The sequence below is a fragment of the Pimephales promelas genome, chromosome 10 (genome assembly GCF_988280905.1).
Source record: "Pimephales promelas chromosome 10, fPimPro1.hap1.1, whole genome shotgun sequence".
In the NCBI taxonomy this organism is placed as follows: Eukaryota; Metazoa; Chordata; class Actinopteri; order Cypriniformes; family Leuciscidae; genus Pimephales; species Pimephales promelas.
Genome location: NC_142778.1, coordinates 21,900,436 through 21,916,906, shown reverse-complemented (window position 1 = coordinate 21,916,906; position 16,471 = coordinate 21,900,436). Strand labels below are relative to the sequence as shown.

The following is a 16,471-nucleotide window of genomic DNA, read 5'->3' as shown; positions in this document are numbered from 1 at the left end:
CAGGGCTGTAAATAATACCAAACTCAACATAATATTGTGTGAACTATCCCAAAACATAGGAGTTTCCCGGGAATTTTCAGGGAAGATAACATGCACTATCTCTCTTTTATGCACTTCTTAAGTTTTCTCAGAGAATCTTCTGGGGAGAGGGGCAACATTCTTTCCACAGAAAAGGGGTCTCATGGGAGTTTTTTTTGGTCAACTTTCTGGCTCTTGTTCTAAGAAACTTTGGATTTATTCAAATAAACATCCTTCCACTGAATTTTCTGTACTTAGTGTGTAACAAAGTTTTTAATAAAATATTAAGCCGCTTTTGCTCGCTGGCCTGGAATCTCAAGGAAATGCCATGCCTCATTATCCTTGTATAACAGAGCTTTGTGTACTTCAACCATAAGAGGAATGAATACAGATGACACGGACACCAAGGAATCAACAGTTGCACAATGTAAACTTTATACAAATATGTGGCTACCATGCAAATCAAGTGGATTTAACTCAAAACAAATACACAGGTAACTGTTACCCTAAGGGAAAATAAAACTTTATAAGAAACAAAATCTTTTCTTCTTTTTCCATTTCTTTGGCAAAGTGTTATTTTCAAACACATCACCTTGTTATACAGCAAAATAAGAGCAATTCTAAGCAATTCAAAAACAAAAACATCCAATATATTACTCTATTAAATAAGACAGAACACAAATAGTGAAAAATCGTTATAGATTACATGGCAGAAAATGTGTCCATGTTTTATCCATCTCCTGCACCAGACAGATCTACACCCTGTGCTTTGGCTTTCTGTCAGTAAAAGAGAGAGAGAGAAATTAGGATTCTGAAAGAGCATTACTAGGGGAAATGAAACAGGAAGCAAGAATATGATATGTGCACTTCTTTTCACAATATAAAAGCTAGATAACTCCATAGCCCTGAAGGTGCAATAAAACTTCCATCTCATGTATTTAGCATATTTAAGGTTATGCGAACGTTATGTGTACGATTGTACGTGTAATGTGTACCATTATGATTTTTTACAATGTGAAATTGAGCACCTCTCATTTCTCATTACTGTAATGTAAATCATCCTGTTTGATTTTTTTAATCAAAGTCATGCTAAAATGAATACCGTACAACAGATAATACAATATATTATTTACATCCTATTTTTTGCATTACAGTAATAAGAATGAGGATTTTCAAAACATTGTAATCATCCTAAAAGGCTTCTTTATGCCCAATATGCCAATTTTTTGGTGTGTGAAGTACGTTCTTGACTTTGTTAAATTTATATTGTAAGTTCCAGTATTCAGAAAACACATCTTCACTATTGGTCTTATCATGCCTGCATGTGTCGGTACTTCTTGGCCAGGCCTACATTGGTGCGACTGGGATGGAAGGGATACGTCCAGAGGATGGAGTTCCAGGAGTGACCAAACCTTTTCACACCCATTTTGAGATAGCGCAACTCCTCAGCAGACCAGTTCTGCCTCTCTCTGTGTCTGCCTGAAGACTAAATGAGAAAACAAATACAAATTATGAAAAAATGTGGACTAAAGATGATTAGGCATATGCATGCAAAATATGAACATTGCCTGTTCATACTGTAACTGCTTAGTAAATGAATCTTTGAATTTTTTCAAAGAAGTTATTGCATTTTTACATTTGTATTTTCTGATTCTGCTCAGAATATTATATCGAAAATAAAATTGTAGAATGCATGACTGCCTGAACATCTAAAACGTCATAGGATGTTCCAGGTTCAATGCAGGTTTAGTTAGTGTGAAATCATGCTATTATCCTTTCACCAAAAACTAACAGTACCATACATTTTTTGGGAGACCGTATTCTGAGGTTTTCTTCTTATGTATGTGATGCATGTTGTTTTCCATGTCTGGGCCTGAGAGAAAACAAAAAGAGAGTAATAATTCTTTGGAATTAAAGTACCAAAGCATTCAAAATGTGTCTATGCTGGCAACAGCAATACTAATGGTAGGACTTGCACAGGGCAGCAGGGAGGAGTATTGATCTTTACAATGATTTAGTGGCCAGACTGAAACTGCACACACAGTACTAAACCCTGGCCTGTACTAGTAACCTAAAGAACAAATACACACCGCTCTTTAGCAGGACTATGGCAGGACTTTTTTTTCTACATTCATTCCACCAACTCTTGAGAAGAACAAAACACTTTGTGTGTGTGTGCATGCATGGATGTGAACGTGTGCATTGGCAGACTGGAACACACTGATCTAAAGTGAAACAGTGTGTGAAAATCCTGTAACTCAGCGTGTGCTTGTGTCCGGTCATATCCTCTGTCCTAATGACTTTGTTCTGGGGTACAAAACAGACTAGTCTCCATAGTAACAGCTCAATAACTAGAGCTCAGAACCCCCAGGGACCCATAATCTAGTTACCCATCTTACCTACACAATATGCTCCAACTATCTGTCTTGCTCTCTCTCTCACACACACACACACAAAAATACTCCTTTGTTTAAATCTTAGATAAACATTTCATTTACTTGTTCCATTCAGGTATCAAGACTATAAATTAATAAAATGCAATTTTAAAATAATAATAATAATACAATATCATATTATATTTTACATATGTAAGAATTTTCATGTATTAATCAATTTATCTATTAGCAGTGTGAGCAACTTGTAACGACTCCTAAAAAACAAGACTTTCCCCAACTTTCTAGGTTGCCTATCAAAGTCTGTAGACAGAATTTTTGCCTGAAAAAAAGGATGTGACGTGTACGTGTGCTCCCAAGATGAAAAAAATGCTTATATAATGTTCAAGATAATGCAGAAAGAGCTATTTTTTTACTGTAAAGTCAATGTTTAATGCCAAGAAAAGGGTTTAATTCAAACTATAGTCTCGCATAGCCAGATCTATCTAGTCTCAAATATATTTTATAATCAAACTATCATAAAATTATTCTAGTTGACTGGATGCATGCATATAAATAAAAAATAAAAAAAAACATTCAATATAAAGAAACAGAAACACATAAAGCTGGTTCTTTAGATTTAGAATACTTGACTGATTGCTCATTTGGAGCATTGATTGGTAAAGTACTTTCGCATAATGGCCACTAACTGTAATATTTCTTTATTTTTCATTGGGGTATCCAGACTTGCGATAATGACTGGATGATGGTACATTATTATCGTTTACTTGACAATTATAGTGAGAACATCTCTAGAAAGTCTAGTGAGTCTGTTCTGAGGCAACGGGAAAGAAGCCACATAGGAACAAATGAACAGCACTCAGAGACCACAACTCGGCAATGGAATGAGTGAGACTGAAGGAAAAAGGAGGACACAAAGGAAAAAAAAAACAAGAATAAAGTTGGAAAGAAATTTTAGGAGCATAGACAAAAGTGGAAAGCACAGGAGTCTTGTGTTACAGAACAGCACCTTATTCAATATTATAACCCAGTTCTTTGCATGCACACACATCGTTTAGAAAACTTTATGGCATTTTTCAGATGTTTATAGTGGCACAGACACCTGAATTTCACAGCCACAAGTGACTGAGATGCATCTACAGGAAAGGAGCACTTCTCTTACCGTTTGTTTCACACGGCCTTCTCAGTGGTGTGAGTCTAAAACCTGAAGAAATAAACACACTGACAATTACAAAACAGAAAACACAAAATGCACAAAATCCCCAATATAGCATGTGTGTATAAAATATAAATGTCATTTTGAATGAAAGCATCTGCTAAATTGATAAATGTAACTCGTGTGTGTTTTGTTCTCCAGGCCTTGTTCTATCAAAGCTACTTTCTAAACATTTGAGGTAGGTGCACATTCCTCCACAATCCCAAAGACATTGTGAAAGACTGTGTGGATGCTGTCTCTTACATCCGTCTGATGGTTGGTGACTCAGTCTGTGTTTTTCCATCTTGCTCCTCTTATTATCCCCATTAGTGCATGTGCTATGCTCTCTGTTTTTGCCGTGTGTGTTGATATGAGCATTTGTTAAATTGTGGCTAGTCTTCTCTAACTGCTGGCTTCTCTTGAATCGATCCTCAACCTCTTGTAGCACCAGGTGAAAGTCACACTGAAACCTGCAGCTACGCAACACGGCGCCAAATGAACGACTGTCCATCTCATTCATATGTTTCACACAACCTGGGAGATGGAAAAGGTGCATGCGTGTGCATGTGACGGCATGGATAAAATTAGTATTTGAGACAAAAAGATCAATGAGAGTACTAAGAAACCAGAAAGTGGGAGAACATATTACTTTTGTTATCTAATGTGTTGTTTGTTTGCATTTATACAGACACACACCTGCACAGCGTAGATTGCGGGGTTTAGTGGGAGAGGGCGGCTTCAGAAACCTGTTAATCTCTCTGTCTAACAGCTCAGAGCACAGCGACATCTCATCTAAAACCAGAATGCAGCACAAATTCATTGTCTAAAACAAATGAACGGCAAACAACTTGATTACTAAAATAAATCAGTAGGTTTTCTGTGATTTTGACGTTTTAAAGATTTACCATCTGAGAGAGGTTGCATGCACTGGTTTCTCTTCATGGGATCAGGATGTCTGAAAATATCTGGGCTGAAACCCAAGAAAAATAAAACAGAGAGAGAAATGTCACTCCCTCGAGGAGGAAAAATTTACTGACTCTGTCTTGAAAAGTCATTGACATGAAATGCTTTATGTGAATCTGGATTTAATGTGAATATTCTAATCATGAATAAAACAACTAGGAATGAAGAAAAGCAAGGTTAACTCATACTGTACTATATGTACCACATTTTCTTGCAAAAACAAAAAATCTATTTGTTTAAATTTTCTGGTCACGAGTGCACAATATTTTGTAAAAGACGTGGATTTGAACTCTTTATTCATCAAATTATATGTAATGAAACAGTGGTATGTATCAAGTAAAACCTTAATAGTAAAACTCATTCATTTACCCCTGTGTATCTCTGCCGCCCCCTGTTGGCATGCTGCAGTGCTGGAGACCAAGATCTGAGTCCAAATTCATCATCTTTAATCTCTTCGCCACTCTTTCAGACTTCATTTTCCACTCCATGTCTCTCTTTTTTACAACTCTCTCTCTCCTTGTCTCCTGGTTGTCACTCCTCTCAATATTCCTCTCATTCTCTCTCATTTGTTCATGCTCTCTTTCTTTGCCCTGTCCCCAGCTAGAGCCTTTGAAGCGATTGACTCGGGCAGGACTCAAACACTGTTCAGAGCTGACACACTGCTGTTGACATACATAAACATGTTGTTAAAACTTCTGATGCAGAATGCTCAATAATATTTGCACATTACTATAAGTTGTATGTGTTTACATGTGATTCTCACCAAGCTCTCTTGGTCGTACAGTATTTCATTTGTCATTGGATGTTCAAGAGTTCCTGCTGGAGACTCACATACTTGATGATGAACTTTGACCTTTTGCATCACAGGGCCCTCCCACATTGCCTCATTACATTCCACAGATGAGGCGGACCTCTGCATGCTGTGCTGCTGGCTTTCAATGGTTCTTTCGCACAGTTTCACACCCATCTGAGAATCAAAATACAAAATTAGGCCTATAAAGTTAAGAGAGTATTAAAAGGTTAGTTCACCCAAAAATGACAATTCTGTCAGTATTTACTCACCCTCATGTTGTTCCAACCCCGTAAGACCTTCGATCATCTTCGGAACACAGATTAAGATATTTTGAATGAAATCTGAGAGCTGGATCACTCCTGCATACTAGTCCATAGGCTGCTTGAGGAATTGAAACTTGCCGGCCTCAAAAAGTTATTAAAGACATCGTTAAAATTGTCCGAGTGACTTCAGTGGCTCAATCTTAAGTTTATCAAACGACGAGAATACTTTTTGTGCGCAAAAAAACAACAAAAATAACGATTTTTTTTCAACTATTCATTTACTTCTCTCTCTTCTCGCCTCGGTTACTAGTTTAATAGCGTAAGCTTCTGTTATTGTACCTCACACGCATCACACACATGACCAGCGTCGGCCAATAGTGAGCCTACGTGTGACGTAGCTCTACGCAATCACACTACGTTAACTGACTAGAGGCCCACAGAGAAGGAAGTGAATAGTTGAAATAAAGTTGTTATTTATGTTTGTTTTTGCGCACAAAAAGTATTCTTGTCGCTTGATAATGTTAAGATTGAGCCACTGTAGACACTTGGACTATTTTAACAATGTCTTTAATAACTTTTCGAGGCCAGCAAGTTTCAATTCCTTCAATTCAGGAGTGATCCAGCTCTCAGATTTCATAAAAAATACCTTAATCTGTGTTCCGAAGATGAACAAAAGACTTACGGGGTTGGAACAACATGAGGGTGAGTAATTACTGACAGAATTTTCATTTTTGGGTGAACTAACCCTTTAAGAATAATACGTATGTATTCATAGCACACTCTTCCTTTACCATGAAATGTTAAAAGTAAAAAAAATAAAAACCTAAAAAATGAAATGCTTAGTCACATTTTGTCATGTTATCAAATCTGGTTAAAGCAATTTTAACAAAATAACAAAATAATGCTCTCAGAGGTGTTAAAGATTACAAGGATATCTTAACAGATGCAGCATCATCTGTTAAAAACACCAAAATCCGTCTCATCATCTGTCACATTATAATATGACATTTACAGGTATCCAGTATGCACAAACGCCGTGAAAACTTGATGAAAAAAAAATACATTTACAAATACCTTTTTCTCTAGATTCTGTATTCTCTGGAGGATTTCTTCAGCTGAACGCAAGTGTCTCTCTTTGTCACTCTCCTGCAGATCCATACTGGACACGTCTGCGCCTAATGATTCAGCTGGGTGGGAAAGGGAAATAAATGTCCAATCCTCATGAGCCAAAGTTTAATAGAATCAAGACAATAAAGTTTTTAATGTTGTTTTAATGTGTTAGAAGGCACAAGTCTTACTCTGAGATGGCAAATGGGAACATGCTTTGTGTTAACTGTTATGTGTCCACTTTTATTCTAATTCTGAATAGACTATACTGTATATACAGTCTAGAAAGCCCGGTAAGACAGCTCCCTCTATAATCACTAAAAAGCTGTCACTCATCTCAGTTTGCGATCTCACAAAGTTTTGTTACATTCAATGAAGATGTCTAAACTGCACAATGAATCTCTTATTTACATTGTGTTAAAAGTACCCTCAGACGAATACAAGAGCACTGTAATAGTTTTTAACCACAAAGCATAATGACATTGTGCATGAAACATCCATATTTTGCTTGCTTTCAATTCCTCACACACACACATACACCACTTGAACCTTCCATAAAATAATCTTTCATAAAATTTGGAAAGGTTGAAGTGAATTACAAGAACATTCACAGGCTTCATTGCACAGGATATACTCGCGCTGTTATACTGTTATTTATTTTCCTTACAAAAATGTAAACACAATCAATTGTGTCTTAAGGGATTTAACAGACAGGACAAAAACATCTTATATATCAAAAGAGATCTGTGCATTAGTGTGAATGCAGATTATTAGATCTCCCGCTGTCTATGATGCCATCAGTAATAATCAAACAGTAAAGCTGAGAAAGAGAAAAATCACTCACTGCTCTTGAATAGAAAACATTTAGATATAGCCTACCCTTAAATACTGAAAGCACCCCTGTTTATTACTTTTAATATGTTTCTTTGTTCCTCTTTATCATTTAAGGCTTGCTTTTATGTTTTGAAGCTATATTAGTTTTAAGGTGATACAATTATTGGCTGTAGTGGGACTTTAAGAGAAGAAGTATGTTTACCAAGTACTGCCGTGTGATATATAATCACTGAACGCGGATTGACAACAGAACCGGAAGATAATACAATGCTGAATAAAGTCGTAGTTATTTATATATTTTATATATTATACACCAAAATATATTTTGATGCTTCAAAACATTCTAACTAATCCATTAATGTCACATGATCTACTTTGATGATGTCTTTATTTTCTTTCTGGACAAGGGCAGTATACTGTTTACACATTTTCAATGGAGGGACAGAAAGCTTTTGGACTAATCTTAAATAAAAAAAGCTACATAATACTGTCACTAAATAATTAATCATTTCTGTTTCGTATAATATACATCATTTGGCTAGAGATGTTGACTTTGGAATTATTAACATGTAACATTTTAATTGAATTCTGCTGAAATGAACAGTTAGAATGAAGAATTAGTTCATTTTGCTGTATAAATCAGAGTCAGTAAAATGATCAGAACATCCCATCACTAGCTACTAGAGCCATATACGTAGTGTGAACATTATATAAAAAACTCACTGATTCTTTTGCAGGTGTGCAGTACAAACACAGCTGCCTTTCTGACCTCTTCATCACTGGCCTCGGTGAGCAGCGAAATCATAATTGGCAAACCTCCAGCTGATAACAACTGAGATTGATGCTCTACTGCATGGACAGAGAACAGACAGAATAATTACAATATACAAGATTTGTATCAAGATTTCAGTGCTTGAAATGAAGCAGTACTGCTATGTAAACAAATACTGTTAGTCTATTTGCATTGCTAAGGCTCTTTCATAATATAACTATAACAATAACTACATTAGCATCAAAACCAATGCACAATTTAATTCTGTTTATTCTAAGCATCCGCTACAGATGTGTCATCTGTCACTTTAAATGCACAAGCGCTTTAAAGCAGGATGGAAACTGATTGATTGTCAATGTTTTTATTGCTATCAGCTGGAACAAAATCGTAATTAAAGTGATTCCAAAGATATTGTTTGTGCTATTATCATTGTGTTGTGGATTCCGCTATTCTTTTATATTTAGAATGCAGACTTTTAAAACTATATCTTTCTCGTAATAGTTATCGCTCTTGGTGTAAACAGGCCTTTAAGCACCCATATGTGGTTAAATAGATGCTGAAAAAAATATTGATTTAAGAATGAAGACAAATCGTAATTCATTTGCGAATACTCATTCAATTTAATATTATTTGAAATGTCTGTTAAGCTTGGCTATGCGAAAACTTTTGACATAACTTGACAAAAATCCCTGGAGCTGTCTAAAGCCCTCTGGATGACACATTTTGCTTCATCAGATGGATGTTTTCTAACAAATAAACTGGGATATCTGGGTGCAGGTAATGCAGAAAAAGAGTACACAATATTCATTTACATGTACAGTATGAATATTCATTTACTGTATACTACCGACATTGTAACAATAAAAAGCTGGTTTAAATTCCTTTAAGTGCATCTGGCTAATTGCAGAAATTTGTTGAGAATGATAAAAGGACATTTTAATCTAGAGTTCACTTTGCAGGCACTTATTTACAGGAGCTTTGCTTGAGTATGAACTGGATTCAACTCTGATTTCCAATCTGCATACTCCAATATAGAAGGGTCTATCACAGATTAAAGTTTGATCATTATAGTCATAGGACTGTCATAAGAACAACCAGAATGAGTAGTTTCTGGCGAGCTTTTAAAGTAGGCATTAGAGAACTGTTTTTTTTTTCTTGGATAATTGAAGAGTTCAGATGATCATTCTAGAAGAAAATTTCAAATGGCACTTAGAGGCTTTTGCATCTGAACTCTTCAATTCTTCCCACACACAAAAGTTTAAAATGTTTTAAGATGCATCATCAAAATACAATTTCATGATATACAATGTCCCAAATTGCCTGCCTGCCTGCTCTTACTTGATACTTTAAAAAAAAATTATAGCGCAGCATATAAATATTTATATGTACTATATTACTATATTTATAGTAATTTACCAGTCTTTTACCAACACACTCACCACAGGCATCCGTGAGGTGTCCAATCGTCAGCACCACGGCAAGCCGGTCTTGTTGGTCAAGGTTTGGGCTGGACAACAGACACAACAGCCCTGGAATAACCCTCAACTCTGATAAAGAAGATACCAACTGTTCTGAGACAGAAAGAGAAAGGAAACAGGGCATTTAAAACAACCCAATATGGTTGTCTTGGGGTGTGCATGCATTCATCTTACCATTGTTTGAGATGCAGGCCGAGAGTGTTTTAGTGATAACCGTTGCCATCTTACAAGCAGCAGCACTGTCTGCTGACTGAGACAAAACTCTGGTAAGAGTGTCTGAGAGTGAACTCAGTCCTCCCACTGACACAAAATACTCCTGAGCACAAGCTGAAAATAAAAGCATTCATGAGATGGGGAAATTAGCACATAAGATGCCATTATATGTTATTTTGTGCTGATGTGCTTTGAGCTTACGGTTGTTTGCCACAGTCATGCCAATAAATGAGCATATAGGCTGTGCCAAATCTGCCCTGGGCAATGCCACTTCCTGCAGCCAGGTCTTCACCAGGGGAAACACATGCATACATAAGTTCTGATTCTCCTCTGTCATAAACAAATACACGGAAGATTGTCAAAGTGTTCAATTGCATGTGTACAGAAAAATCTGTCTCTCAATCTACATAACAGTTTGGGTTTTAATGATGGTAAATGGGAGAGAAGGGATAAAGAATATAACCATACCATTCTGAGGGTTGTTGACAGCGCCACAGAGAGCACTAGACACAGTGGCCCACAACTGTAGCTGCTCAAAAGAGTCATTGGAATCTGGAAAACTATACCTGAAATAGCATAGGAAAGAAAATAAACTGAAATCTGGTCCTGTCGAGCAGCAAAGAAGTGTTTAAGTACATTTCCAGATGTTTATCTGGATTTCTGTGAATCACTTTAACAAACACCAGACAGTATTTGAAATATTCCTCTTCCACACCAAGTAGGGAAGCATATTACATTTTGTTTGGGAATGTTTTCATTCATCCAGTCTAGGAGACTTAAAAGTATAGCTCACCAAATATATGAAACTACCCGCCCTCGTGTTGTTCCAAACCTGTATTACTTTCTATCTTATATGGAACACAAAATAAAATTATTTGGAAATATCACAGAAAAAAGTCATAAAGGTTTGGAACTACTATACATGATGGTGAATAAATTATGGCAGGATTTTTTGGGTGGACAATCCCTAATTTAAATTTAAATTTACTTTCCATTGAAGATGCTTTGCTGTTCACCAGAATGGTTTTGTTCTTGACATTTATTATCATTAAAATATTGTCACGTATTCTCCCCAGGAGTTCCCTCTCTATAGGTGTTAATTGCGATAAATCTATTTAAACATCATGCAGATGGACAGGCGCCATAGACGTTGCTTTTTCAGTTTCGCTGTGATGTGACATCACAGATTTAAATGTAAAGATTTAAAATAATGGCAGATAATTAAGCAATACCTGAACAAACTAAACCTAATATGTGTACCTGAACAAATTGAGCAAGGTTTCGATACATCTGGAGGTCTTAGCAAGAGTCTGTCCACATCCTGGAACACAAAACACAGCTAAACAAACCATTTGTGAATTGACAACATATTCTCTACACACTCTATAAAACCACATTATCAGCACAGGAATGGTCTCATTGGATGTAAGTTTTATGGTGAATCTCACTGTTGTTGGCAACCAATACAGACAGCATGTACACCGCTACTCTTTTCTCAGTGAGTGGCATTTTCTCTTCCAGATGCTGTGCTAAGTAACGAAACGTCTCCTCTCTGCACAGTGTCTGTTTACAGCTCTCTGCAGGGAGAAAATGTGTTTATAGTTAAATATTACATCTCAAACAATATATAAATATATATATTATAAACTGCATACAAACCTTGCAATTCAGCTAAGGATGCAAGTGTAAATAGAGCGGTCTCTTTAACCTGAGAGAAAGTGGTGGACTTTGACAGGTTATAGATAAAGGAAATTCCTCCAATCTCTCTGAAGAACTCCACATACTGATCTGATTCAGAGAAATCATTAAAGACAATCAAAAGTGTTATTGAAGTCAAATACTTTCAAGTTTTATTGAGGCAAGTCATATTTTTGTGTCATATCAGTATGTTCTGAGCAGTAAATCAGACCATTTTGTTTGCAGATTGAGATGATAGTGAGAAGAGCTTGTTTCTGTGAGCCAGGCCATTTCATCTGGTATTTCAGACATTCCAGTAACAGACGCAAATCTGTCTTAGTAGCTGAAAACGTGAACTCTGTTAAATCATTTAGCTTGTAAAGCAAAATACATACTTGGATCTGTGCAATAAAATACTATGTAATATAAATATATATATATATATATATATGTTGCCACTTCAGACTAGGTACATTTCAACAGAAAACAAACCAGAGATGGTAAAGTATTTTACTAAAAACTGAAACAGTAACCTCATAATAACTTTGATTAGCCATTAAAACATGCATTTGTTATGCATGTTATGCATTTGTCAGCTATCTATCAATATTATGTTATGTAACTGTGTTTGCTAATGTTGTTAATAAAAGTTATCATATTTTGTTTTATAAAATTAAACGTATTGTTATGATATGATGTTGACCTTCCATTTTTCATTTCAGTGGACTCATTAAACCATCCTTTCCACCAATGCGCTCAAAGTGTCACTATATCCTGCAAAAAAATAAATAAATGAATGTTGTTAGAATATGGTAACGTTATGTTGAAAAATATTTCGTCAACTTCACTGGACGCCACACTATTTACCTTCACGATTGAAGGGTTTGGTTTCCTTACATCATGTCCACGGACCACAATCCTAAAAGAAACGTTTTAGTTATGATTAGGCCAAATCGTTAAATTCCTTCAGTTCTCGCCTTCATTTTATTGATTGATTAACTGCATTTCAACGGAAGATCTTCATATTCCCGCTTGTGTGACGCTTTTTTTTCCTTTTTTTTTTTTTGAATCACGTGATTTGACCTGCTCGGTGAAAACAGCAGAGTTCATGAAAATCACAATTTTATTAACTTATATTATTTATTTTGGAAGCACATTTATATGTTTAGTTACGAAAAAACACAGTGTATATATATTATATATATAATTCTGTAAAATGTTGAGCACACATAGGACTGTAGGGGGCGCTGGGATCGGCATGTTTGCAACCAGCTGCGATGAAACTGAAAAGCACTGCAGAAGAAGAATCATTCGGCGAGTAGCTGACTGTCAGGTATGTCTTTTTGACTCAGCATTTCACTCATATATATTAATAAAGCTGCTCTTTGAGGGAATTGTTCCTCTGACAGTTCAACCATATCATATACAATTACACAATCTGCAGACAAACATAAATGCAATGTAAAATTAACCATTGTGTCTGTCAATTTTATCACGAAAGTCGGTATGTTAGCTTGTAAAGCTAGCACGTTTCACTTTAAAACCATGGTTTAAATGGAAACTGCGTTTACGTATGCCTTTATCGATTTTATTTTGACTCTCACAGATATGTGAAATCGACGATGTTGGATTTATTACATTAGACACATCTGCATTTTAAATGTTTTGCTTGATGTAAGAGTTGGAATAGTTCATAACTGTGTCTATTAACATTTTTGTTGGTTATATCACTGACGTGAGCCTGTAAAAGCAACTATTTTTGCAACTTTTAATCTGCTCAACATATTGCTTTGCATTTCAATTTAAGACTGTCTGTTACTAAATGAGATCTCACATTGTGTTTTCCCAGATGCTGGAGTTGTAGACTGCTTCAATCACTGCATCCAGGCAGTAATGTCTGGCTATTTGCATTCAAGACTCCTCTTGTACACTGGCGGAAGACATCTTTCCCGTTTCTTTGCAGCCAGCCAGCATGTTGTACCTGTTGCACAGTTTAGAACCTGCCTGTTCCCTTCTCAAGCCCGGAGCTTTTCCTCCCGTAGCGGTCGATCAGATGGAAGCTCAGGACAGGATGGAGAGAACACACTGCGTGCTCCAAGACATGACATGGACTTCCAGCTGAGCCGGCTGCAGATCAATGCTGTTCTGTGTGCCAATGAGCAGTCTGTTCGCATTCCAGAATTTGATGGCCGTGGTGGTCCCAGTCCGGTGCTGAGGTTTGAGAGTAACCAGCTTTCAGCTAACACTCCGCTAGAGGACCGACGCAGCAGCGCCAACTGCCTGCGGACACGTGGCATGCTTTTCGGCGTGTTTGATGGACACGGCGGACATGCGTGCGCTCAAGCGGTCAGCGAGCGCCTGCCTTATTACATTGCTGTGGCGATGATGGCAGAGTCTCTCCTGGAGGATCTAGAGGCCGCCATGGAGACCGTACGACCCGTGCCTCCCATCCTGCAGTGGTATAAGCACCATAATGACTACAACTACAGGGAGTCAGCAGCCCTCTATGTCGAACATTTGCGTGTTTACTGGCAGGAGCTTCTGGCGAGTGAAGAACACGGTGACGGCATGCGCCTTGATGATGCTCTCGGCTATGCATTCCAACGACTCGACGCGGATCTTTCCCTTGAGGCGCAGGTGCCGCTCGCAAATGACCTGATGCGGAACACAGCCATCCAGGCTGCCTTCGCTGGCTGCACAGCTTGTGTGGCTCACGTTGGACCAGGGGGTGTGCATGTTGCAAATGCAGGAGACTGTCGGGCAGTGTTGGGTGTCCAGGAGGATGATGGGAGCTGGAGTGCCCTTCAACTCACACAAGACCACAACGCTGCCAATGTAACCGAGCTGGAGCGGATATATCGGCAGCACCCGGCCAGTGAACGGCAAACCGTAATCGTAGATGACAGGCTGCTCGGGGTCCTGATGCCGTTGCGTGCTTTCGGCGACGTGCGCTTTAAGTGGAGTCGTGAGCTACAGCAGAGTGTTCTAGAGAATGGAGACTCGGATTTAGAAGCGTTGAATCTTTATCAGTATGCTCCACCTAATTATCTCACCCCACCTTACTTGGAGGCCACACCAGATGTCACATACCACCAGTTGCGGCCTCAGGACCGATTTTTGATTTTGGCCTCTGATGGTCTCTGGGATGAGATGAACAATGATGAGGCGGTCAGGCTTGTGGCGGAACATCTGACAGGTATTCATCTACAGGCTCCGGTTTCAGCCAGCCAGCTCAACTTGGGACAAATGCAGCAGCTGTTGTTGCGGCGACGGGCCAGGGTAACACCCGCTTTGGATTTGAATGGAGCCACACACTTGATTCGCCATGCGCTGGGCACAAATGAGTATGGTGAGATGGACCAGGAGAGATTGGCAACCATGCTGGCTCTGCCTAGCGATTTAGCACGCATGTACCGTGATGACATCACTGTCACTGTGATTTACTTTAACCCGAACTTCAACAAAACTAAAAACTAATAAAGAACAACATTTTAAAGTTTCACACATATACAATTAGATTTGAAGAATTGTTTTCAGCTGAGATTTTTTTTTATGCATTTTTAGGCAATGTTTTTTGTCTAATATCGTTTCATCCAGTGCACTGCATACACCTCAAAATACCTGCAGGTGACTTTAATTTGAGTTTGCAACAGATTGTTTCATTTTGTTTTGGAAAATGTGAATCCAAACAATGGGTAGAATTCACTGGTTCATTTTAAATGACACAAGGTTACAAATGTGAAGGTACATTAGGTCAAGTCTTAATCTATGTAGTTTGTTTTATTATATTAGGCTGTTTTTTTATTTAATGTCTACAAATCGTTAATCGTTATAGTTATACAGAGTATATCTGTTCATAGAAGTGGTCATTTAAGTGTAATTTTCACAAAAGTAGAATTAGAATAATAACAAAAATGCTTTATTCCATAGCTGTTCCATAGGACATTAATATCACTTGCATTAAGTTTAAGTTGCTGTGCAGCCTGAAGATTATATCAATTTAACACACTTGGCTTCTGCTGTAAACGATTTGTGTCTGAGCTGTTTTGGCTTGTGCTATGAAGACATTGATTTTCACTTTGCACTTTGTAGTGACTCAAAGTACCACAGCAAATTTCTTGGCAATGGTTCAACTGACAATATTTGTAGTGCAAAGTATGAAGGTCATAGGGGCCGGTTTTATTATAAGTTATGTGTCAACATTACATCAACTTGGAAGTTCATTTCAAAATCACTTTGCGGAGAAACATTGTCTTTGTCTTACATGGTGTGTGTGTAGATTTATGAAGTTAAACGTGCACCATATTTTCTGGTTATAAACAATGTTGTGATTTTTATATTTTTGTTACTATTTGTTCTGTTCTAATTTGAGTGACAGACTTCAGAGACTCCTTTTTCGGAAATTTAAAAATGGGCTAATATATTCACTGCAGAATTTTGTCTGTATTTTTATGATGTCTGTTGGTGATCTTGTTATTAAAATGTTTAATCCGAATTATCACATTAATCTGTTGATTTTTCTGAATGGTGCAAAGATTGAAGCAACCACAGAGCCTTTTAAGTCACATTGTAGTCACTTAACATGGACATATTATGTTATGCCTTATAAGGTTAACAAGGTTACAAAGAACAAGGTTATTAAATAAAAGATGCTAAAACATCTCAAAAGGATTCATATAAAGTAAAATATAAATTTTACTCTTTGCATTAAATTCTGTTGTTATTTTTATCTGACTTGGAATGACATTTGTAGTCAGGTATGTAG

At 37.2% G+C, this 16,471-nt stretch overlaps 2 protein-coding genes across 5 annotated transcripts; one reads left to right on the top strand and one right to left on the bottom strand.

Annotated features, from left to right (window-relative positions):
- Positions 1 to 431: 431 nt before the first annotated feature.
- terb1 (telomere repeat binding bouquet formation protein 1) lies at positions 432 to 13,676 on the bottom strand. 4 transcript variants are annotated; one of them, XM_039654409.2, is made up of 22 exons: positions 13,541 to 13,676; positions 12,574 to 12,625; positions 12,410 to 12,480; positions 11,939 to 12,049; positions 11,689 to 11,817; positions 11,478 to 11,606; positions 11,290 to 11,350; positions 10,498 to 10,595; positions 10,231 to 10,359; positions 9,991 to 10,143; positions 9,778 to 9,909; positions 8,290 to 8,415; positions 6,700 to 6,812; positions 5,333 to 5,536; positions 4,939 to 5,231; positions 4,512 to 4,576; positions 4,303 to 4,398; positions 3,871 to 4,140; positions 3,574 to 3,615; positions 1,821 to 1,891; positions 1,337 to 1,504; positions 432 to 795 (listed from the first exon to the last, which is right to left on the bottom strand). In XM_039654409.2, the coding sequence occupies exons 3-22, from the start codon at positions 12,414 to 12,416 to the stop codon at positions 748 to 750; spliced, it is 2,445 nt and encodes an 814-aa protein (XP_039510343.2). In that variant the 5' UTR covers positions 12,417 to 12,480; positions 12,574 to 12,625; positions 13,541 to 13,676; the 3' UTR covers positions 432 to 747. The 4 variants fall into 4 exon arrangements, with proteins under 4 accessions (XP_039510343.2, XP_088991612.1, XP_088991611.1 ...); XM_089135486.1 differs by lacking the exon at positions 13,541 to 13,676 and having other exon boundaries at positions 1,370 to 1,504; positions 12,574 to 12,749; XM_089135485.1 differs by lacking the exon at positions 13,541 to 13,676 and having other exon boundaries at positions 9,778 to 9,885; positions 12,574 to 12,749.
- On the top strand, positions 13,600 to 16,201 carry pdp2 (putative pyruvate dehydrogenase phosphatase isoenzyme 2). Its single transcript, XM_039654410.2, has one exon. The coding sequence runs from the start codon at positions 13,600 to 13,602 to the stop codon at positions 15,181 to 15,183; it is 1,584 nt and encodes a 527-aa protein (XP_039510344.2). The 3' UTR covers positions 15,184 to 16,201.
- The last annotated feature ends 270 nt before the right edge of the window (positions 16,202 to 16,471 follow it).

Coding starts and splice junctions, on each gene's coding strand:
- terb1 (XM_039654409.2), bottom strand. Junction 11,351..11,477: donor TGTATTGGTTGCCAACAACA/GTGAGATTCACC, acceptor TTTGTGTTCCAG/GATGTGGACAGACTCTTGCT. Junction 10,144..10,230: donor CATGACTGTGGCAAACAACC/GTAAGCTCAAAG, acceptor TTTTATTTTCAG/CTTGTGCTCAGGAGTATTTT.
- pdp2 (XM_039654410.2), top strand. CDS start 13,600: ATGTCTGGCTATTTGCATTCAAGACTCCTCTTGTACACTGGCGGAAGA.